The sequence below is a fragment of the Hordeum vulgare genome, chromosome 2H (assembly GCF_904849725.1).
Source record: "Hordeum vulgare subsp. vulgare chromosome 2H, MorexV3_pseudomolecules_assembly, whole genome shotgun sequence".
In the NCBI taxonomy this organism is placed as follows: Eukaryota; Viridiplantae; Streptophyta; class Magnoliopsida; order Poales; family Poaceae; genus Hordeum; species Hordeum vulgare.
In genome coordinates, this window is record NC_058519.1 from 213,829,049 (window position 1) to 213,853,648 (window position 24,600).

The window sequence follows — 24,600 nt, forward strand, 5'->3', positions numbered from 1 at the left end:
ACTCACGTCATTGGGAGAATCACGTGATGGACTAGACCCAAACTAATAGACGTAGCATGTTGATCGTGTCATTTTGTTGCTACTGTTTTCTGCGTGTCAAGTATTTATTCCTATTACCATGAGATCATATAACTCACTGACACCGGAGGAATGCTTTGTGTGTATCAAACGTCGCAACGTAACTGGGTGACTATAAAGATGCTCTACAGGTATTTCCGAAGGTGTTAGTTGAGTTAGTATGGATCAAGACTGGGATTTGTCACTCCGTGTGACGGAGAGGTATCTCGGGGCCCACTCGGTAATACAACATCACACACAAGCCTTGCAAGCAATGTAACTTAGTGTAAGTTGCGGGATCTTGTATTACGGAACGAGTAAAGAGACTTGCCGGTAAACGAGATTGAAATAGGTATGCGGATACTGACGATCGAATCTCAGGCAAGTAACATACCGAAGGACAAAGGGAATGATATACGGGATTATACGAATCCTTGGCACTGAGGTTCAAACGATAAGATCTTCGTAGAATATGTAGGATCCAATATGGGCATCCAGGTCCCGCTATTGGATATTGGCCGAGGAGTCTCTCGGGTCATGTCTAGATAGTTCTCGAACCCGCAGGGTCTGCACACTTAAGGTTATTTGAGTTATATGGTTGGTTACCGAATGTTGTTCGGAGTCCCGGATGAGATCACGGACGTCACGAGGGTTTCCGGAATGGTCCGGAAACGAAGATTGATATATAGGATGACCTCATTTGATTACCGGAAGGTTTTCGGAGTTACCGGGAATGTACCGGGAATGACGAATGGGTTCCGGGGGTTCACCGGGGGGGGGGGGCAACCCACCCCGGGGAAGCCCATAGGCCTTGGGGGAGACACACCAGCCCTTAGTGGGCTGGTGGGACAGCCCACAAGTGGTCTATGCGCCAAGAGAAGAAAAATCAAGAGGAAAAGAAAAAAAAAGGGAGGAGGTGGGAAGGGAGGAGGACTCCCTCCCACCAAACCTAGTCCAACTCGGTTTGGGGGGGGAGAGTCCTCCCCCTTGGCTCGGCCGACCCCCTTGAGGGTCCTTGGACCCCAAGGCAAGGCCCCCTCCCTCCCACATATATATACGGAGGTTTTAGGGCTGATTTGAGACGACTTTTCCACGGCAGCCCGACCACATACCTCCACGGTTTTTCCTCTAGATCGTGTTTCTGCGGAGCTCGGGCGGAGCCCTGCTGAGACAAGGTCATCACCAACCTCTGGAGCGCCGTCACGCTGCCGGAGAACTCTTCTACCTCTCCGTCTCTCTTGCTGGATCAAGAAGGCCGAGATCATCGTTGAACTGTACATGTGCTGAACGCGGAGGTGCCGTCCGTTCGGTACTAGATCGTGGGACTGATCGCGGGATTGTTCGCGGGGCGGATCGAGGGACGTGAGGACGTTCCACTACATCAACCGCGTTCTCTAATGCTTCTGCTGTACGGTCTACAAGGGTACGTAGATCACTCATCCCCTCTCGTAGATGGACATCACCATGATAGGTCTTCGTGCGCGTAGGAAAATTTTTGTTTCCCATGCGACGTTCCCCATCATCTCCATCTCGTGACTCCGATTGGTACTTGTTAGGTTGCTAGTAGTGTTAATTACTCTTTGTAGTTGATGCTAGTTGGATTACTCGGTGGAAGATTATATGTTCAGATCCTTGATGCTATTCAATACCTCTCTGGTCATGAACATAATTATGCTTTGTGAGTAGTCACTTTTGTTCCTGAGGACATGGGATAAGTCATGCTATAAGTAGTCATGTGAAGTTGGTATTCGTTCGATATTTTGATGTGTTGTATGTTGTTTTTCCTCTAGTGGTGTTATGTGAACGTCGACTACATAACACGTCACCATTATTTGGGCCTAGAGGAAGGCATTGGGAAGTAATAAGTAGATGATGGGTTGCTAGAGTGGCAGAAGCTTAAACCCTAGTTTATGCGTTGCTTCGTAAGGGGCTGATTTGGATCCACTAGTTTAATGCTATGGTTAGACTTAGTCTTAATTCTTCTTTCGTAGTCGCGGATGCTTGCGAGAGGGGTTAATCATAAGTGGGATGTTTGTCCAAGTAAGGGCAGCACCCAAGCACCTGTTCACCCACATATCAAACTATCAAAGTAGCGAACGCGAATCATATGAACATGATGAAAACTAGCTTGACAGAAATTCCCATGTGTCATCGGGAGCGCTTTACCTCCTATAAGTGTTTGTCGAGGCTTGTCCCTTGCTACAAAAGGGATTGGGCCACTTTGCTGCACCGTTATTACTTGCTACTTGCTACGAATCATCTTACCACACAACTATCTATTACCGATAATTTCAGTGCTTGCAGAGAATACCTTGCTGAAAACCACTTGTCAGATCCTTCTGCTCCTCGTTGGGTTCGACACTCTTACTTATCGAAAGGACTATGATAGATCCCCTACACTTGTGGGTCATCATGGATCAGGCGGCCGTCGCCATGGTTCGCGGGAGATAGGAGGGCTGGAGGGGCGGCGACTAGGTCACAGGGAGGGGAGGTCGAGCGAGGGAACGAGGGTCGGGGGAATTTTCGGGGGCGAACCCAGCGTAGTTGAGCCCAGCTCGGCTGTATGGGCGAGCTCCCTTGAGCATAGCTCTGGGCCTTTTTTGCATCGATGGAGCTATGCTCGGAAGAGCCCATACACCCTGCCAAACACCTAAAAGTGGGTTGAAGAGGGAACATTTGGCCTTATGCAGTCTCCGTGCAGGCTACCAAACACACCCTTAAGGTCTTGTTTGAAACTACTCAGATTATGATAATTCAGTTTTTATAATCTATACTGTCTCCAAGCAGGACAGATTAAGTTGTAGATTATAAAAACTATATGAACAGATTATTAAAAACTCACAATCTACTCTATCCCAGATAAAACCAGATTATGGATTGCTAATGACCCATTATCCTTGTAAAGTTGGACGTAATTACTAATTTCTGCCATCTTCACCCTCATCCTTTTTTCTCCACAGCTCGCGCACATGACGGATATGTCATTATGCAATGTAAAAACCTGGATTACAATTTATATATTCTGACCTCCAAACATGTCCACCTAAATTATTTTTATAAACCTGATTATATAATCTATCTTTATAATTCAGCTTATCATAATCAATTGTGGTTTCAAAGAGGGCCTAACTTGCAGCAGCATAAACGTTAATCTTCTCCGGACATCATCGCTGCATGTTAGCAAGGAGAGGCTGCTTTGCGTCGTCCCACTTGTCCAGTCTTCTCCTCGCCTCCTCGACCTATGTTGAGACACAAAATTAACGAAATATACTAATTTATCCGTGAAATTCGAGAGGACAACTGAAACGGCCTAACTTAGATTATCACAGAAGCCATTTTCTAAATTAGAAGTGATGATCGTAGAAGCACGCATTTGGGTGAAATAATTGATCTGAAATAATGAAATGTACTAGTTTCTTAATGCAAAATTAAGAGAGGACAAATGAGTCAACCTGAGTGATCATTATGCGCACACTTGGTGAAATGATTGTGCTAAAATAATGAGTTGGCACATGATTTAGATGCGGCTTAGCATGTGAGATCGGGGAATCGTTTGACAGTGTAACGGCCTGGATGGTTAACGACGAACGTGATAATCTAACAATCAAAGATAAGGTTTGCTCGTACCTCCTTATTCCAGTCAGTTCTGAATGTGATCCACAATAGGATAATTGTTTGGATGAGTGTGCCTCCAATCATGCCTCCCCACAATCCCTAGATGCAATGCAAGCTCTATCATCAGTGCAGTTCATCACACATGCAAAAGCTATTTTACAGACAGTTGACAACTGATGAGTCAACTCAACATGAATGATGATCCTGCCATCTTTGGCGAATAGAAGCGCTACTAGCTTGAGAGTAATGGTACCTTGATTCCATAGTCAAACTTGAAGCCCAGGAGCGCGCCAAGGGGTACGCCGATGAAGTAATAGCATCCAATGTTGATGTATGCTACCAATGCTTGCCACCCACAGCCAACAGCAACACCTTCATTGGGTCAGTAAAAAGGACACCGGTCAAGACTTTTAATCTCTGAATTTCCGTACTAGATGGGCATCTCCATTGATTAACCACTGATAGTTAGATACATACTACTGTACTGTATTTTGGTTCCACTGAATTACTAACATGTACTCCCCCCTTCCTAAATACAGCATAAGCCTTTTTAGGAACGGAGGGAGTATCAGGCTGGAACTAAACAGAACCTACTGAAACTCCTATGAACTGCTGTTTTTTTTTTGTAACGCACTTCCAATAATGAGTAAGTGGATGGACAAACCCTAAAAGTATGATTTAAGAATACTCGCGGATCCCGCAGAGCGAGGGCTGATTATGACATTACCTGATAGCACGGGCTGGATTCCGCAGAGCACAATGGTGCCGACAAGCAAAGGGCAGAGATCGGCGACGGCACGCGAGACGGCCTCGCCGCCTGTGAAGATGTAGCTGAGCTTGTGCCTGAGCAGGAAGACCACAACGCCGGCTACGACTGCTATGAGCGCGGACATGGCGGTGACTATCCATGCGGAGAACGCGGCAGACCTTGGGTTCCCGGCGCCAAGTTCATTCCCCACCCTCACGCTGCAGTCGACAACATCAACATTGATCAAACTCTATCCTTGAGACGAAAAAATTCAGATAGACAGATCCTTGAGGCCTTGACGCGGTTGACCAGGCCAGCATTTTAGGTTGCCAAGTGTGGAGAACGGTTGAGCTAAAAAGAAGATTAAGCTGGTCTAGTTGTACAAGACCGTCTCCACGTGCCAGACACTTTGGTCAGGAAGGACACCGGGTGATGAAACTGAATGCACAGGCTGACAACGCGCAAGGAAACAGCAGTATGCAGAAGGATGGATGCACCAACCTGGCAGCGGCGTTGAAGCCCACGGAGATCATGAACACCCATGACTGAATCGAGGTGCTGCAAAACATGGACTTGGTCACAAAAGAGTCGAGGGACAAAACGATTCGTTCCTTCTCAGTTACCTACCAGACGGTGAGTGAATCAAGTGCGAGCTGTGGGTCGGGCAGCATGCCGGCGAGGAGGATGAGCACCTGGAAGTACCACACCTCCAGCGCCAGCATCACCGCCGACGCGGCCGACAGCTTGGCGAAGCCCGCCAGGTCGGCGAACGCGGCCCACGTGAACCCGGTCCATGTCTCCTTGCACCTCGGGCTCAACACGATGTACGCGAACTGCCCTGCCACCAGGACCCACCACGTCAGGCTCAGCGTGAGCGACGCGCCCAGCAGGCCTAGGCCCAGCCTATACACCGCCACCCAGCTCATTGCCACGTGCAGCGCCATGCTGGCCGCCAGGATGTAGGCGCTGGGAGCCACGATGCTCTGCGCCTGCAGGAACTTCTGGATGGGGAAGTTGGCCGCGTATGCGAAGATCTGCGGGATGAGGCCGTACGCGAACTCCGCCGCTGCGCCGGCGATCTCCGGCGACTGCCCGAGCAGGAGGAGGATGGGCTCCGAGAATGCGTACATGGCGGCCAGCGGCACGCCGGTCGCCATGAGGAGCACCGTCGACCGCTGCAGGTACACGCCCAGCATCTCGTACATCTCGGCGCCGTACGCCTGCCCACACAGCGTCTCCACCGCGCTCCCCATCCCGAGCTGCAGTGCGCGCCATGCCGTCGCCATGGCTCGTGCACATACTTAGACACGCGCCCACGTACTGACGTACATAGCCTACAACTAACTGTATCGGTATGTACATACGGTGGAGGTACGTACCATGAGGCCGTAGGCGAACACCTGGATGCCGTTGTTGCCGAGGGAGGCGGCGGCGAGCTGCACGTTGCCGAGCTGGCCGCAGAAGATCTGGGTGGCCGACGACATCACGATGATCAGCATGTACACGGCCACGGCCGGCGCGGCCAGCGGAGCAAGCAGCCGCAGCTCCAGCGCCGCCGCCGCCGCCATGCGCCGTGCCCCGCCGCCGCCGGAGAGCAGGGCCTCCAGCCGACCGTCCACGGAATGGACGCCGGCATGATCACCCGGACCCATTCACCGCTTCCTCGCTCGATTCAGGGGTCTCGCAAAGATCTTTTTGGCGCCTCAGTGAAGCAGCTTGTGGTTGGCGCTTCAGTGCATGTTAGGTGAGAGCAAGATCTTCCAGAAAAAAAAAAGGTGAGGACGAGATGGCTGGTGAACTGACACTATCCCGCTGCAATCGGAACCAGGAAACACGAGAAGTCTGTACTGGTGTATGACTCGTTTTGTCGTTTCTTTTGTCTTGGCGTTCTGCAGCTTGTGGGGGAGAAAAGAAGCATGCGTTGAACACAAAAGTTACACTGTAGATGGATCCCGGTAAAATTGGTTTGGTGTGCTCCGTGCAACTAGGCTACCGGCAGCTCTCATTGTATTGAACATGTATGCAAAGGTTGTTACAAGTTTGTTAGGCAATTGGATCTTATACATGTCACGTACCAATAACTTGCTATTCAAGGTCCATTGCCCTGAGTCCCTGAGACGCCCTGTGAAAATATTGGACGTTGACCCGGTATTCATTTGGATGGTGACCAAATAATTGATGCGTCCATGGCTCAACGGCAACTTCAGTTTCAATTCTCAACAAACTTTTTTGGCAGGGCGTGAGTGGGGAAATCCAGCGTCAACTACTCCGTATTTAGCAAGCCCATACCGCAGATCTTCGCATACGTGGGAGTAATTGACAAGGCTAGCATTGGCACAAACCAAACATTCCCAAGTGTAGCTTTGTACATACTTCAAGGGTGTGTTTGGTTGTGTGCACTAGGTTCAATCAGGTCCACGCGGAAAGAAAATTGGTTGATTGGTTCTGAGCATACATTATTGAGTATGTATGGCACGAACTTTAAAGCATCTCTTGGCCTGTCTCGCGTGGCATGCCTGAACCGACAGTTTCTTGCGAGTCAGGACCGCGTGATGCACGTGGGCGGCGGGGCTGCACACGAGGAGCCACCCTCGAAAAGCCACTTTGCTTCCCGAAACGTCATCATTTATTACCCTCACCTTCCCTAACCGCTCTCTCTTTCCTCTCCACTCTCCCACTCTCACCGACTGTGGCGGCAATGTCGTGCAGCAGATCGGAGACCAGCAAATCGACCTTCGGCCCCTCCACTGCCAACCATAGCAGGACTTTGGCAATGTTGGTAAGCAATTTTCCCTCTCCTCACGTATTATTTCGCATTCGATCTGCGTTTAGGTTCGATCCGCGTTAGGGGAATGGGAAATCATCGTAAATAATGCCATAGGAGTGATCATAGCATCTTCATGATTATCCGTGGATTTGAGGTTCCCGATGTGGATTGAGTACAATATGAATGGGGACTAGGGTTCATCTTACATAGTAGGCCCATATCTTAGCCTCGGACACCCTGGAGGCGGTTGGAGCGGCGGGTGGCCTTGGCTTTGTTCTTCTCCTCGAGATGCACCAGTGTCTCTTCTTCCTCACCATAGTCCAGCTCGATTGGTATGCTTTGGCGTCCTCGCTCTAGCACCCTCACAATCATCGCCCCACTGCATCTTCTTCCACCTCCATAGCAACCGCTTCTTGATCCTTCTCCAGCGACACTGATGACCCACAAGTATAGGGGATCAATCATAGTCATTTCTATAAGTATAGTGTCGAACCCAACGAAGAGCAGAGGAAAATGATAAGCAATTTTTAGCAAGGTATTCTCTGCAAGTGTTGTGAGTAAAAGTGATAGACAGTTTTGTAGCAAGATAATTCGTAACAAGTGACAAGTAACAATAGTAGCAAGGGTGCAGAAAGATAGCCCGATACTTTTTATAGCAAAGGACAAGCGTGAAAGTATTCTTATATGAAGCAAGTGCTCCCATGGAAATTTCTGTCTAGTCATGTTCATCATGTTGAGTAGATTCGTGTTCGTTATTTTAATAATTTGCTATGTGGGTGGACCGGTGCTAAGGTATTGTTCTTACTTGGACAAGCAACCCACTTATGATTACCCCCTCTCGCAAGCATCCGCAACTACGAAATAAGAATTAAGATAAACCTAACCATAGCATGAGACGTGTGAATCCAAATCAGCCCCTTATGAAATAACACATAAACTAGGGTTTAAGATTCTGTCACTCTAGCAACCCATCGTCTACTTATTACTCCAGAATGCCTTCCCTTAGGTCCATAACATGATGAAGTTTCGTGTAGTCGACGTTCACACGACACCATTAAGAGAATCAACAATACACATATCGTCAAAATATCAAACGAATACCAACTTCACATGATTACTTATAACAAGACTTCTTCCACGTTCTGAGGAACAGAAGTAACTACTCACACATCATCAACATGTTCAATACCAGAGGTGTAATAATGATAACTAAGGATTTTAACATAATATCTTCCACCAAGTAAACCAACTAACATCAACTATGAGATGTAATCAACACTACTAGTAACCCACACGTACGAACCTGAGGTTTTGAGACAAAGATTGGATACAAGAGATAAACTAGGGTTTTCAGATGAGATGGTGCTGGTGAACATGTTTATCAAGATTGGTCCTCCCACTAAGGAGGAAGCATTGGTGATGACGGTGGCTTCGATTTCCCCCTCCCGAAGGGAAGTTTCCAAGGCAGAATCGCTCTACGAGAGAGCAAAAGGTCCTCTTCCCAGGTTTCCACCTAGATATGGCGACGCTTCATCCCGAAAGTCTCCTCTTGATTTTCTAGGTAAAAACACACCTTATAGCAGGAGAGGGGGGTTAGGGCACCTCTAAGGGCCCCACAAGTTAACAGGGCGCGCCCAAGGGGGTGGGGCGCCCTGTTGGCTTGTCGCTAGTAGGTAGGGCCCCTCTAGTGTATTATTGGTCCAATAATTCTTATATATATCATAAAAAATCTTCATGAAGTTTCATGTCATTCGGAGTCCAGCAATTTTCCAACGTTTTTCTTGGTTTTCAGGTCCAAAATTTCAATTTCCAGCAATTTCCCTTTTTGTGATGTACCTTGTAAATTCGAAGAGAAAATGCATAAGAGTTGTATCATAATGAGGAATAATTGACAAGAATAACATAAATAGCAATAAAATTTCATGATGCAAAATGGATGTATCAACTCCCCCAAGCTTAGACCTCGCTTGTCCTCGAGCCAAAGCCGAACACGATAATAATGACCACATGAATTGAGAGAGAGGTGTCAACAAAAAGAGAATACAAACATGAAAGCATCATGAATATTAACATAGCAACAAGCTTTTCATCATATATCTTCTCATAAACAAGTAACAATATATCCACAATTGTTGAAGTATGAAGCATAAACCTTATTGACAATCAACAAACTATGTTCGTAGTCATTGAGACAATCACAATTCATCCTATTTCAAGGAAGAGTCTATGTCAAAGCTTTAATTTTAGCAAGCTCACATACTCAACTATCATTTAGTCTTCTATGATTGCTGGCACTCACTGCATATTCTTAGAGCTAATGCTTGCATCGGACACATAGGAAGATAGGGGCTTTATTATTTTTGCCACCCAACTCATTTACCTTAAGGATAATGTTAACAATAATGAATCGTGATCACCTACATCCAACTAGATATATATCACCGGATCTTTCCCAACACATGATGCTTGCCAACAGAGACTTAATAGGTAGGAATAGGGATAAACATTATTGACTCTTGCATAAAAGTAAATACATGAAAATAAAAGACATGCCCTTCACAGAGGGAAGCACGGGTTGTCATGCGCTTTTTATTTTTGGATATGCAAACTCTTAATGGAAAGGAACATCACTTTATATTGACCCTTGTGATAGCAACTTTATTACGCAGTATGTTGCTTTTTTTGTTTGCCATCACAAGATCATACAAAACTTATTATTTTTCTTACAATAAAAGATCATACATGTTTAGGAGAAACTTTTTATTTCTTTGTGCACCGATGACAACTTACTTGAAGGATCTTATTCAATCCATAGGTAGGTATCGTGGACTCTCATGGCAAGAAACTGGGTTTCAGGGTTATGGATGCACAAGTAGTATCTCTCCTTGGTTCGAATTTTTGGGCTAGCAAAGGATGTAAAACAAAGCACCACATGAAGGATCCATGACAATATAACTTCTATGTGAATGTAAACAAACATAATCATTACGTTGTCTTCCTTGTCCAACATCAACACTTCAATCATTATATAATATTTGGTGGGGGCTCACAATCATAAAAGATGTCCAAGATAGTATATTTGTATGTGAATATCCTCTCCTCTATCACAATCTTGCATAGATTGTATCAATGACTAAAGATATGTTTGTTCACTCCCAACAACTTTTATCCATCATACTTTTTCTATGTGAAGTCATTACTATCAATAGGATTAGCATATGATTTTTCTGTTTCTTTATTTAAATGCTAGGATTGATGCATGAGAGTAAGGCAAGCAAACTCAAACTAATCTTATTATATAACTATCATACTCGATTACAAGGATATATAGATCTCAAAGCAAACACTCTAAGCAAAGAAAATCTGAAATTTTATTTCTCTAAATCATGACATAACTAAAGATCGAACTAAGATAGATGATAATGGTAAAAGTGATGGTGATACGATACCAGGGCACCTCCTCCAATCTTGGAACAAGCTAAGGGTGGTGCCCATACCCATGTACTCAAGTGTCCTTTTTGGGTGACGGTGATGGTGATGTAGTTGGCTTGTCCTTCAAAATGGATAGCATGGCAGCTTTTAAATTCCTCATTTCATAAAGTAGATGCTGACTTATTGCGGTGTTCTTTCGCATTGTTCTTTCGCACTTCCACCATAATATGTTTATTCTCGAGCCACCAAGAGCTTTTCCTTGCATCACTTTCACTTGGATGAGAGATGTCCCAATTGGATGGTATATGCGAGTGAGCAATATTCTGAACTCCATAGTTGTGAATCAAATTGTGAAAGTTATTTGCATGTAACCTATCGAGGGGCCTCCTCGGGGAATATTCACTTTACGCTTCCTGAGCTAGCTGAGATCTCCTCCCCATTGGTGGACATGGATTTGGAGAGGTGGAGATGCCTTCTAGCATCCCACGTTCCGAGGCAGGGGATGCACTTCCATAGAGTCCATAGGTTCCTCCCATGAGATAACTTCCTTAGCACATTCTCCTTCAAGCTTCATATACAACAGCCAAGCTTGGTCCTCAATGTTGATGGAGGCGGACGAAGACATAGCCTCCATACCTTGAGAAATATGTCAGAAAAACAGCCTAACACAAGAACGAAGGAGAAACTCACGATGTAGTGGTCAAAACAGATGGGAGTATATATAATGATTTTTCCAGGTCAAAATATTCGTCAAAGAAGAAAAAGGAATCCGGAAGGCACACGAGAGGCCCACAAGCTAACAGGGCGCGCCCAGGAGATAGGGCATGCCATGTTGTCTTGTGGCTCCCTCATGGCCCCCCCTCACCATTTTTATGTTTGTACTTTTTCCAAAATAACAAAACCAACATATCATTTTTTGGAATTTTTGGAGTCTATTTACTTACCGTATCACATACCTACCTCTTTTTCGGCCTTCTAGAGTGTTTCGGAAGGTCTCTCTTATGTGTTCTTCCAGTCTAATTACTTCAATAATATTAGTTTCAACATTGATAGGCATACGTGAGATGTAGTGTTTAATTATTTTCCCATTTACCACTCTTGGATTTTTTTCCTTTGAAGTTTTTAATCTTGATAGCACCAGAGCGATAAACTTCCTCGACGATATAAGGTCCTTCCCATTTGGAGTGAAGCTTGCGTGCAAAGAATTTGAAACGAGAATTGTAAAAAATAACAAGGTCTCCTACATTGAATTCCCGTTTTTGGATTATCTTGTCATGCCATCTGTTAACTTTTTATTTAAACAACTTGCCATTTTCATATGCTTGGGTCCTCCATTCATCTAATGAGCTAATATAAAATAACCTCTTTTCACGAGTAAGTTTGAAATCATAGTTAAGTTCCTTAATTACCCATTAAGATTTATGTTCTAACTCAAGAGGTAAATGTCAAGCTTTTCCATAGACCATTTTATATGGGGACATTCCCATAGGGTTTTTATAAGCAGTTCTATAAGCCTATAAAGCATCATCAAGTTTCTTAGACCAATTCTTTCTAGATCTATTAACAGTCTTTTGCTAGATCAATTTTATTTCTCGGTTGCTCAATTCAACTTGACCACTAGATTGAGGATGATAAGGTGATTCAATTCTATGGTTAACATCATACTTAGCTAGAAGTTTACGAAAAGCACCATGAATAAAATGTTAACCACCACCACTCATTAAATATCTAGGACTCCAAACCTCGAGAAAATAACATATTTAAGCATTTTAATAAAAGTGTTATGATTAGCACTACTAGTTGGAATAGATTTTACCCAGTTAGTAACATAATCAACAACAACTAAAATTCGAGTATCCATTAGAGGAAGGAAGATCTCACATATAATCAAAACCCTAAACATCAGATGGTTCAATAGGAAGTGAATAATTCATAGGCATTTCCTAACATCTATCAATTTTAACAATTCTTTGACATTCATCACAAGAAAGGACATACTTACGAGCATCCTTGAAAATAGCAGGCCCACAAAAACTGGAGATACCTTGTGTGCAGTTCTATCACCAGCGTGGTGCCCTCCATAGGCCTCGAAATGACACTTTCGTAAGATTTTTCCCTATTCATGCTCACATGAACAACGTGTAATAACACCATCTACTCCTTCTTTATAAAGATGTGGGTCATCCCGAAAGTAATTTCTTAAATCATAGAAGAACTTTTTATTTTGTTGGTAGGTGAAACTAGGTGGTATATATATTTAACAACAATGTAATTATCATAATCTGCATACCAAGGAGTACTATAGGAAGCATTTCTAACAGCTAATTGCTCATCACGGAAATTATCATCAATAGGTAGTGGGTCATCGATACATTTTCCATCCTAGACAAATTATCTGCTACACGTTTTCAGCTCCCATTCTATCAACAATATGCATATCAAACTCTTGGAGTAAAAGCACCCACCTAATTAGTCTAGGCCTAGCATATTTATTTTCCATAAGGTATTTAATAGCAGCATGATTAATGTGAATACTAACTTTTTAATAAATAATATAAGATCTAAAATTATCACATGCAAACACAACCACTAAAAATTCCTTCTGAGTAGTAGCATAATTTTTTGGGGCACGGTCTAGAGTTCTACTAATGGATAACATTCAATTTCTTGTCTAGCATCACACATAAGTTCAAATGGTAAATTCCAATCAGGTGGTTGAACAATAGGTGAAAAAATCAAGGCTTTCTTAAGTATTTCCAAGGCTTCTACACAATCATCATAAAAAACAAAAGGAATATCTGTTTGAAGAATATTAGTTAGTGGCCTAGAAATATTTGAGAAATCTTTAATGCAACGCCTATAGAAAGTAGCATGACCATGAAAACTTCTGATACCTTTGATATCTTTAGGACATGGAATTTTCTCTATTGCATCAACTTTAGCCGTGTCTACCTCAATACCTCTTTCAGAAATTTTACGCCCAAGTACTTGTTGGAATTATGCCCTAGAGGCAATAATAAATGTACAGTTATTATTATAATTCCTGTATCAAGATAATAGTTTATTATCCATGCTATAATTGTATTGAATGAAGACTCATTTACATGTGTGGATACATAGACAAAACACCGTCCCTAGCATGCCTCTAGTTGGCTAGCCAGTTGATCGATGATAGTCAGTGTCTTCTGATTATGAACAAGGTGTTGTTGCTTGATAACTGGATCACGTCATTGGGAGAATCACGTGATGGACTAGACCCAAACTAATAGACGTAGCATGTTGATCGTGTCATTTTGTTGCTACTGTTTTCTGCATGTCAAGTATTTATTCCTATGACCATGAGATCATATAACTCACTGACGCCGGAGGAATGCTTTGTGTGTATCAAACGTCGCAACGTAACTGGGTGACTATAAAGATGTTCTACAGGTATCTCCGAAGGTGTTAGTTGAGTTAGTATGGATCAAGACTGGGATTTGTCACTCCGTGTGACGGAGAGGTATCTTAGGGCCCACTCGGTAATACAACATCACACACAAGCCTTGCAAGCAATGTGACTTAGTGTAAGTTGCGGGATCTTGTATTACGGAACGAGTAAAGAGACTTGCCGGTAAACGAGATTGAAATAGGTATGCGGATACTGACGATTGAATCTCGAGCAAGTAACATACCGAAGGACAAAGGGAATGACATACGGGATTATACGAATCCTTGGCATTGAGGTTCAAACGATAAGATCTTCGTAGAATATGTAGGATCCAATATGGGCATCCAGGTCCCGCTATTGGATATTGACCGAGGAGTCTCTGGCGTCATGTCTACATAGTTCTCAAACCCACAGGGTCTGCACACTTAAGGTTCGACGTTGTTTTATGCGTATTTGAGTTATATGGTTGATTACCGAATGTTGTTCGGAGTCCCGGATGAGATCACGGACGTCACGAGGGTTTCCGGAATGGTCCGGAAACGAAGATTGATATATAGGATGACCTCATTTGATTACCGGAAGGTTTTCGGAGTTACCGGGAATGTACCGGGAATGACGAATGGGTTCCGGGAGTTCACCGGGGGGTGGGGGGCAACCCACCCCGGGGAAGCCCATAGGCTTTGGGGAGACACACCAGCCCTTAGTGGGATGGTGGGACAGCCCCAAGGGGGCCTATGCGCCAAGAAAAAGAAATCAAAGGAAAAGAAAAAAAAGAGGGAGGAAGTGGGAAGGGAGGGGGACTCCTCCCACCAAACCAAGTCCAACTCGGTTTGGGGGGGGGGAGTCCTCCCCCCCTTGGCTCGGCCGACCCCTTGAGGGTCCCTTGGACCCCAAGGCAAGGTCCCCCTCCCTCCTCCTATATATATGGAGCAATTAGGGCTGATTTGAGACGACTTTCTCACGGCTGCCCGACCACATACCTCCATAGTTTTTCCTCTAGATCGCGTTTCTGCGGAGCTCGGGCGGAGCCCTGCTGAGACAAGATCATCACCAACCTCCGGAGCGCCGTCACGCTGCCGGAGAACTCCTCTACCTCTCCGTCTCTCTTTCTGGATCAAGAAGGCCGAGATCATCGTCGAGCTGTACGTGTGCTGAACGCGGAGGTGTCGTCCGTTCGGTACTAGATCGTGGGACTGATCGCGGGATTGTTCGCGGGGCGGATCGAGGGACGTGAGGACGTTCCACTACATCAACCGCGTTCTCTAACGCTTCTGCTATACGATCTACAAGGGTATGTAGATCACTCATCCCCTCTCGTAGATGGACATCACCATGATAGGTCTTGGTGCGCGTAGGAAATTTTTTGTTTCCCATGCGACGTTCCCCAACAGTGGCATCATGAGCTAGGTTCATGCGTAGATGTCTTCTCGAGTAGAACACAAAATTTTTTGTGGGCGGTGATGTGCGTTTTGCTGCCCTCCTTAGTCTTTTCTTGATTCCGCGGTATTGTTGGATTGAAGCGGCTTGGACCGACATTACTCGTACGCTTACGAGAGACTGGTTTCATCGTTACGAGTAACCCCCTTTGCTCAAAGATGACTGGCAAGTGACGGTTTCTCCAACTTTAGTTGAATCGGATTTGACCGAGGAGGTCCTTGGATGAGGTTAAATAGCAACTCATATATCTCCGTTGTGGTGTTTGCGTAAGTAAGATGCGATCCTACTAGATACCCTTGGTCACCACGTAAAACATGCAACAACAAAATTAGAGGACGTCTAACTTGTTTTTGCAGGGTATGATTGTGATGTGATATGGCCAACGATGTGATGTGATATATTGGATGTATGAGATGATCATGTTGTAATAGAAATATCGACTTGCACGTCGATGGTACGGCAACCGGCAGGAGCCATAGGGTTGTCTTTATACTAACATATGTGCTTGCAGATGCGTTTACTATTTTGCTAGGATGTAGCTTTAGTAGTAATAGCATGAGTAGCACGACAACCCCGATGGCAACACGTTGATGGATGATCATGGTGTGGCGCCGGTGACAAGAAGATCGTGCCGGTGCTTTGGTGATGGAGATCAAGAAGCACGTGATGATGGCCATATCATGTCACTTATGAATTGCATGTGATGTTAATCCTTTTATGCACCTTATTTTGCTTAGAACGACGGTAGCATTATGAGGTGATCTCTCACTAAAATTTCAAGAAGAAATTGTGTTCTCCCCGACTGTGCACCGTTGCTACAGTTCGTCGTTTCGAGACACCACGTGATGATCGGGTGTGATAGACTCAACGTTCACATACAACGGGTGCAAAACAGTTGCGCACGCGGAACACTCGGGTTAAGCTTGACGAGCCTGGCATGTGCAGACATGGCCTCGGAACACATGAGACCGAAAGGTCGATCATGAATCATATAGTTGATATGATTAGCATAGGGATGCTTACCACTGAAACTACTCTCGACTCACGTGATGATCGGACTTGGGATAGTGTAAGTGGATCATGAACCACTCAAATGACTAGAGAGATGTACTTTTTGAGTGGGAGTTTAGCATATAATTTGATTAAGTTGAACTCTAATTATCTTGAACATAGTCTAAGTCCACTTTGAATATATTTGTGTTGTAGATCATGGCTCACGCGACAGTCATCCTGAATTTTAATACGTTCCTAGAGAAAGCTAAGTTGAAAGATGATGGAAGCAACTTTGTAGATTGGGCTCGTAATCTTAAGCTAATCTTACAAGCTGGGAAGAAGGATTATGTCCTTAATGCTGCGCTAGGAGATGAACCACCCGCTACGGCTGATCAGGATGTTAAGAACGCTTGGTTAGCACGTAAGGAGGACTACTCAATAGTTCAATGTGCAGTCTTGTATGGCTTAGAACCGGGACTTCAACGTCGCTTTGAGCGTCATGGAGCATTTGAGATGTTCCAGGAGTTGGAGTTTATCTTTCAGAAGAACGCCCGGATCGAGAGGTATGAGACCTCCGATAAATTCTATGCTTGCAAGATGGAGGAAAACTCGTCTGTCAGTGAACATGTGCTCAAAATGTCTGGGTACTCAAACCGTCTAGCTGAACTGGGGATTGAACTCCCGCAAGAAGCTATCACTGACAGAATCCTTCAATCACTGCCGCCAAGCTATAAAGGCTTTGTGTTGAACTACAACATGCAAGGGATGAACAAGTCTCCCGGTGAGTTGTTTGCGATGCTGAAAGTCGCAGAGTCTGAACTCCGTAAAGAGCATCAAGTGTTGATGGTAAGCAAGACCACTAGTTTCAAACGGCAAAGGCAAGAAGGGCAATTCGAAGAAGAGCGGCAAGCCTGTTGCCAATCCGCCGAAGAAACCCAAGGCTGGACCTAAGCCTGAAACAGAGTGCTTCTATTGCAAGGGTATGGGTCACTGGAAGCGCAATTGCCCCAAGTATCTGGCAGATAAGAAGGCGGGCAAAGAAAAATCAGGTATATTTGATATACATGTTATTGATGTGTACTTAACCGGCTCTCGTAGTAGTGCCTGGGTATTTGATACCAGTTCTGTTGCTCATATTTGCAACTCGAAACAGGAACTGCGGAATAGACGAAGGCTGGCGAAAGACGAAGTGACGATGCGCGTAGGAAACGGTTCCAAGGTTGATGCAATCGCCGTCGGCACAGTGTCACTTCAGCTACCATCGGGATTAGTGATGAACTTAAATCATTGTTATTTAGTGCCTGCGTTGAGCATGAACATTATATCTGGATCTTGTTTATTGCGAGACGGTTACTCTTTTATGTCTGAGAATAATGGTTGTTCTATTTCTATGAGTAACATCTTTTATGGTCATGCACCGAATGTGAGAGGATTGTTCATATTGAATCTTGATAGCGATACGCATATACATAACATTGAGACCAAAAGAGTTAGAGTAAACAATGATAGCGCCATATTTTTGTGGCACTGCCGCTTAGGTCATATTGGTGTAAAGCGCATGAAGAAACTCCATGCTGATGGACTTTTGGAGTCACTTGACTTTGATTCACTTGACACGTGCGAACCATGCCTCATGGGCAAGATGACTAAGACTCCGTTCTCCGGAACAATGGAGCGTGCAAGTGACTTGTTGGAAATCATACATACCGATGTGTGTGGTCCAATGAGCGTGGAGGCACGCGGCGGATATCGTTATTTTCTCACCTTCACTGACGATTTAAGTAGATATGGTTATGTCTACTTGATGAAGCACAAGTCTGAAACATTTGAAAAGTTCAAGCAATTTCAGAGTGAAGTGGAAAATCATCGTAACAAGAAGATCAAGTTCCTACGGTCTCATCGTGGGGGTGAATATCTGAGTTTCGAGTTTGGTGCTCACTTAAGACAATGTGGAATTGTTTCGCAGTTAACACCCCCTGGAACACCACAGCGTAATGGTGTGTCCGAACGTCGTAATCGTACTTTGTTAGAGATGGTGCGATCTATGATGTCTCTTACTGATTTGCCGTTATCATTTTGGGGTTATGCATTAGAAACAGCTGCATTCACTTTAAACAGGGCACCATCAAAATCCGTTGAGACGACACCATACGAACTGTGGTATGGCAAAAGGCCAAAGTTGTCGTTTCTTAAAAGTTTGGGGATGTGATGCTTATGTCAAAAAGCTTCAGCCTGAAAAGCTGGAACCCAAAGCGGAAAAGTGCGTCTTCATAGGTTACCCAAAAGAGGCAGTTGGGTACACCTTCTATCTCAAATCCGAGGGCAAAGTGTTTGTTGTTTAAAACGGAGCTTTTCTCGAGAAGGAGTTTCTCTCGAGAGAATTGAGTGGGAGGAAGATAGAACTTGACGAGGTTGTCGAACCTTTCATCCCTCTGGATGGTGGCGCAGGGCAAGGGGAAACCTCTGTCGTTGCGACGCCGGTTGAGGAGGAAGTTAATGATGATGATCATGAAACTCCAGTTCAAGTTTCTGTTGAACCACGCAGGTCGACGAGATCACGCGCTGCTCCAGAGTGGTACGGTAATCCCGTCTTATCAATCATGTTGTTAGACAACAATGAACCTGCAAATTATGAAGAAGCAATGGTGGGCCCAGATTCCAACAAATGGCTAGAAGCCATGAAATCCGAGATAGGATCCATGTATGAGAACAAAGTGTGGACTTTGGAGATACTACCTGAGGGCCGCAAGGCTATTCAGAACAAATGGATCTTTAAGAAGAAGACGGACGCTGACGGTAATGTGACCGTTTATAAAGCTCGACTTGTGGCAAAGGGTTTTTCACAAGTTCCAGGAGTTGACTACGATGAGACTTTCTCACCCGTAGCGATGCTTAAGTCCGTCAGAATCATGTTAGCAATAGCTGCATTTTTCGATTATGAAATTTGGCAGATGGATGTCAAAACGGCGTTCCTTAATGGTTTCCTTAAGGAAGAGTTGTATATGATGCAACCCGAAGGTTTTGTCGATCCTAAAAATGCTGACAAGGTGTGCAAACTCCAGCGATCCATTTATGGACTGGTGCAAGCATCTCGGAGTTGGAACAAACGCTTTGAAGAGGTGATCAAAGCATTTGGGTTTATACAAGTGGTTGGAGAATCTTGTATTTACAAGAAAGTGAGTGGGAGCTCTGTGGCGTTTCTAATATTATATGTGGATGACATATTACTGATTGGAAACAACGTAGAGCGTTTGGAGAGCATAAAAGGTTACTTGAATAAAAGTTTCTCTATGAAGGACCTAGGAGAAGCTGCTTACATTCTAGGCATTAAGATCTATAGGGATAGATCAAAACGCCTGATAGGACTTTCACAAAGCACATACCTTGATAAAGTTTTGAAGAGGTTCAAAATGGAACTGTCCAAGAAAGGGTTCTTGCCAGTGTTACAAGGTACGAGATTGAGTAAGACTCAGTGCCCAGCAACTGATGAAGATAAAGAGCATATGCGCTCCGCCCCCTATGCTTCAGCCATAGGTTCTATCATGTATGCGATGCTGTGCACTAGACCGGATGTTAGCCTGGCCATAAGTATGGCAGGTAGGTTCGATAGTAATCCAGGAGTGGATCACTCGACAGCGGTCAAGAATAGCCTAAAGTACCTGAAAAGGACTAAGGAGATGTTTCTCGTGTATGGAGGTGACGAAGAGCTCGCCGTAAAAGGTTACGTCGATGCAAGCTTTGACACAGATCTGGACGACTCTAAGTCGCAAACCGGATACGTATTTATTCTTAATGGGGGTGCAGTAAGCTGGTGCAATTCCAAGCAAAGCGTCGTAGCAGATTCTACATGTGAAGCGGAGTACATGGCTGCCTCGGAGGCGGCTAAGGAAGGTGTCTGGATGAAGCAGTTCATGACGGATCTTGGAGTGGTGCCAAGTGCACTGGATCCAATAACCTTGTTTTGTGACAACACTGGTGCCATTGCCTTAGCAAAGGAGCCAAGGTTTCACAAGAAGACCAGACACATCAAACGACGCTTCAACCTCATCCGCGACTACGTCGAGGAGGAGGACGTAAATATATGCAAAGTGCACACGGATCTGAATGTAGCAGACCCGCTGACTAAACCTCTTCCACGGCCAAAACATGATCGACACCAGAACTGTATGGGTGTTAGATTTATTACAATGTAATTCACATGTTGATGTGAGGGCTAGATTATTGACTCTAGTGCAAGTGGGAGACCGTTGGAATTATGCCCTAGAGGCAATAATAAATGTATAGTTATTATTATAATTCCTGTATCAAGATAATAGTTTATTATCCATGCTATAATTGTATTGAATGAAGACTCATTTACATGTGTGGATACATAGACAAAACACTGTCCCTAGCATACCTCTAGTTGGCTAGCCAGTTGATCGATGATAGTCAGTGTCTTCTGATTATGAACAAGGTGTTGTTGCTTGATAACTGGATCACGTCATTGGGAGAATCACGTGATGGACTAGACCCAAACTAATAGACGTAGCATGTTGATCGTGTCATTTTGTTGCTACTGTTTTATGCATGTCAAGTATTTATTCCTATGACCATGAGATCGTATAACTCACTGACACCGGAGGAATGCTTTGTGTGTATCAAATGTCGCAACGTAACTGGGTGACTATAAAGATGCTCTACAGGTATCTCCGAAGGTGTTAGTTGAGTTAGTATGGATCAAGACTGGGATTTGTCACTCCGTGTGACGGAGAGGTATCTCAGGGCCCACTCGGTAATACAACATCACACACAAGCCTTGCAAGCAATGTGACTTAGTGTAAGTTGCGGGATCTTGTATTACGAAAAGAGTAAAGAGACTTGCCGGTAAACGAGATTGAAATAGGTATGCGGATACTGACGATCGAATCTCGAGCAAGTAACATGCCGAAGGACAAAGGGAATGACATACGGGATTATACGAATATTTGGCACTGAGGTTCAAACGATAAGATCTTCGTAGAATATGTAGGATCCAATATGGGCATCCAGGTCCCGCTATTGGATATTGACCGAGGAGTCTCTCGGGTCATGTCTACATAGTTCTTGAACCAACAGGGTCTGCACACTTAAGGTTCGACGTTGTTTTATGCGTATTTGAGTTATATGGTTGATTACCGAATGTTGTTCGGAGTCTCGGATGAGATCACGGACGTCACGAGGGTTTCCGGAATGGTCCGGAAACGAAGATTGATATATAGGATGACCTCATTTGATTACCGGAAGGTTTTCGGAGTTACCGGGAATGTACCGGGAATGACGAATGGGTTCCGGGAGTTCACCGGGGGGGGTGGCAACCCACCCCGGGCAAGCCCATAGGCTTTGGGGAGACACACCAGCCCTTAGTGGGCTGGTGGGACAGCCCCAAGGGGGCCTATGCGCCAAGAAAAAGAAATCAAAGGAAAAGAAAAAAAAAGAGGGAGGAAGTGGGAAGGGAGGGGGACTCCTCCCACCAAACCAAGTCCAACTCGGTTTGGGGGGGAGTCCTCCCCCCCTTGGCTCGGCCGACCCCTTGAGGATCCCTTGGACCCCAAGGCAAGGTCCCCCTCCCTCCTCCTATATATTGAGCAATTAGGGCTGATTTGAGACGACTTTCTCACGGCTGCCCGACCACATACCTCCATAGTTTTTCCTCTAGATCGCGTTTCTACGGAGCTCGGGCGGAGCCCTGCTGAGACAAGATCATCACCAACCTCCGGAGCGCCGTCACGCTGCCGGAGAACTCCTCTACCTCTCCATCTCTCTTGCTGGATCAAGAAGGCCGAGATCATCGTCGAGTTGTACGTGTGCTGAACGCGGAGGTGCCGTCCGTTCGGTACTAGATCGTGGGACTGATCGCGGGATTGTTCGCGGGGCGGATCGAGGGACGTGAGGACGTTCCACTACATCAACCGCGTTCTCTAACGCTTCTGCTGTACGATCTACAAGGGTACGTAGATCACTCATCCCCTCTCGTAGATGGACATCACCATGATAGGTCTTCGTGCGCGTAGGAAATTTTTTGTTTCCCATGCGACGTTCCCCAACAGTACTATACCTTCATTCACCATAAATTGACACTTCTCCCAATTCAAGACAAGATTAGTTTCTTCACATCTCTGCAAAACTCGATCGAGGTTGCTCAACCAATCATAAAAAATAAATCCATAAACGGAAAAATCATCCATGAATACCTCGACAATATTTTCACAAAAATCAAATAATATAGCAGTCATAGATATTTTAAAGGTAGTAGGTGCATTGCATAAAGCAAAAGGCATACATCTATAATCATAAATTCCAAAAGGGCATGTGAAAGTAGTTTTCTCTCTATCTTCCTTTGAAACGGGTATTTGAGAAAAACTAGAATATCCATCAAGAAAAACAAAGTGTGTGTTGTTAGATAATCTCTCTAACATTTGACTTTTCTAGTAGCTTTGTTTAATTTCCTGAAATCAATTACCATCCTATAACCAGTTACAATTCTTTGTGGGATAAGTTCATTTTTATCATTAGGTGTAACAGTTATACCTCCTTTCTTAGGTACACAATGAACAGGACTTACCCATCTACTATTAGCAATAGGATAGATTATACTTGCCTCCAGAAGCTTTAGTATTTCATTTCTTACCACCTCCTTCATATTAGGATTTAAGTGGAATTGATGATCCATGACAGGTTTAGCATCTAGTTGCAAATTAATCTTGTGCTGACATAGAGTGGGACTAATGACCTTAAGATCATCTAGCGTATATCCAATAGCAACCATGTGCTTCTTCGGAGTTTTAAGTAATCTATTTTCTTCATGCTCTGAAAGGTTAGCACTAATAATAACATGATATATCTTGTGTTCATCAATATAAGCATAGTTTAAAGTATCAGGTAATTTCTTTAGCTCAAACACGGGATCTCCCTTAGGTGTAGTTAGATCATATTTCTCCATATGTGATTTCAGTAATTGATGACAATCCCTGTGGACTAATGGTTGCCTTAAGTTATATTTGTAGGATTTGTCCATATGCACTTCTTGAAGTCCATCTGTTGGTTTCAAGGAGTTTATATGATGACCAATGTGGTATTCAGGGTATTATCCAAAGACTGGTCATAAAGACACAAGGTTGATCAAGACTAAGTCAAAGAGTAAATCAAGTTGATCAACACACAAAGCGTACAAGATGTACTGAGAGGGACCAAGTGATCCCATGGTATGGTAAGCATTGTCCATTACACTTTTGTGTACTAACCCATGGTCTTCGTGAGAGTTCTTTGTGGGGTTAGGTGGGTTTCCATGGGTTTGCGTCAAGAGGAAGATCCCATTCAACCCATGAAGGATGACATCCAGTGGTGATCGTCATCAAGATTGTTGTGTGCAAGTTCAAGTGGAGCATCACAAAGATATCTTGCTTGAAGCTTGCCGCCCATTGTGGTGGCAATGGACTTCTAAAGATGTGCTGAAGAGTGGCTCACCCATAGTGAGTACGGGGAGCAATCAACTAGTCTTCATCAAACCAACGCAATAAAGAAAGGTGGTCCATCTTGAGGAATCTAAGATCATAATCATCTAGCTCAAGAGGACTACGTGCAAGGTATAGGTTTGCCCTTCATAGGTTTTTTCTATTTTAGGATAGATTGTCGTACTGTCAAGGGGGCTCTCAAGTGAGTAGCTTGATTGTATCGTTCGTCGAGGGCTCAAACCATTTGCATCCTTGCATCATATTTCTTGGTTCTTGTTTGGTGTTTATCTTTGTGAGTTTTAGAGCTTATGGTCATCTTCATGACAAGCTCGATTTTATCGAAAATGCAGTCCATATGCATCATCTATAATGTTTTCGATGTTGGATGTTTTTGCTGGTTCTTCATTCATAGAGGTCTCACATCTCTATATCATTGGCATTTTCATAATTGCATGTTCTTAAAATTTCATTTGCATAGAGGTCTCACATCTCTATTTGGATAGCTCTTGTCATCCTAAATCCAACAAGCTTGAGTTTCCTCAATTAGGAGCTCATTTGCAGAAGTTATGGCAGTTCGGGTATTTCCTCCTCTCTTCCTAACTGACCGGATGTACCTCTGCCAAGAGCGGTTGTACCTCTCAACCCCTGAGCG

The 24,600-nt window shown here is 44.4% G+C and overlaps 1 protein-coding gene across 1 annotated transcript; it reads right to left on the minus strand.

Annotated features, from left to right (window-relative positions):
• Nucleotides 1-2,972: 2,972 nt before the first annotated feature.
• On the minus strand, nucleotides 2,973-6,481 carry LOC123429949 (protein DETOXIFICATION 40-like). Its single transcript, XM_045113915.1, has 7 exons — nucleotides 5,800-6,481; nucleotides 5,048-5,679; nucleotides 4,922-4,978; nucleotides 4,400-4,638; nucleotides 3,926-4,044; nucleotides 3,685-3,771; nucleotides 2,973-3,296 (listed from the first exon to the last, which is right to left on the minus strand). Exons 1-7 carry the CDS (start codon nucleotides 6,070-6,072, stop codon nucleotides 3,222-3,224), a joined length of 1,482 nt encoding a protein of 493 aa, XP_044969850.1. The 5' UTR covers nucleotides 6,073-6,481; the 3' UTR covers nucleotides 2,973-3,221.
• Between the last annotated feature and the right edge of the window lie 18,119 nt (nucleotides 6,482-24,600).

What these genes read in the sequence shown, in the direction of transcription:
- LOC123429949 (XM_045113915.1), bottom strand. Translation starts at nt 6,072, where the DNA reads ATGGGTCCGGGTGATCATGCCGGCGTCCATTCCGTGGACGGTCGGCTG. An exon ending in GGCTTCAACGCCGCTGCCAG is followed by an intron (nt 4,639 to 4,921) that starts GTTGGTGCATCC and finishes TGTCGACTGCAG; the next exon opens with CGTGAGGGTGGGGAATGAAC. An exon ending in AGTTTGACTATGGAATCAAG is followed by an intron (nt 3,772 to 3,925) that starts GTACCATTACTC and finishes CATTGCATCTAG; the next exon opens with GGATTGTGGGGAGGCATGAT.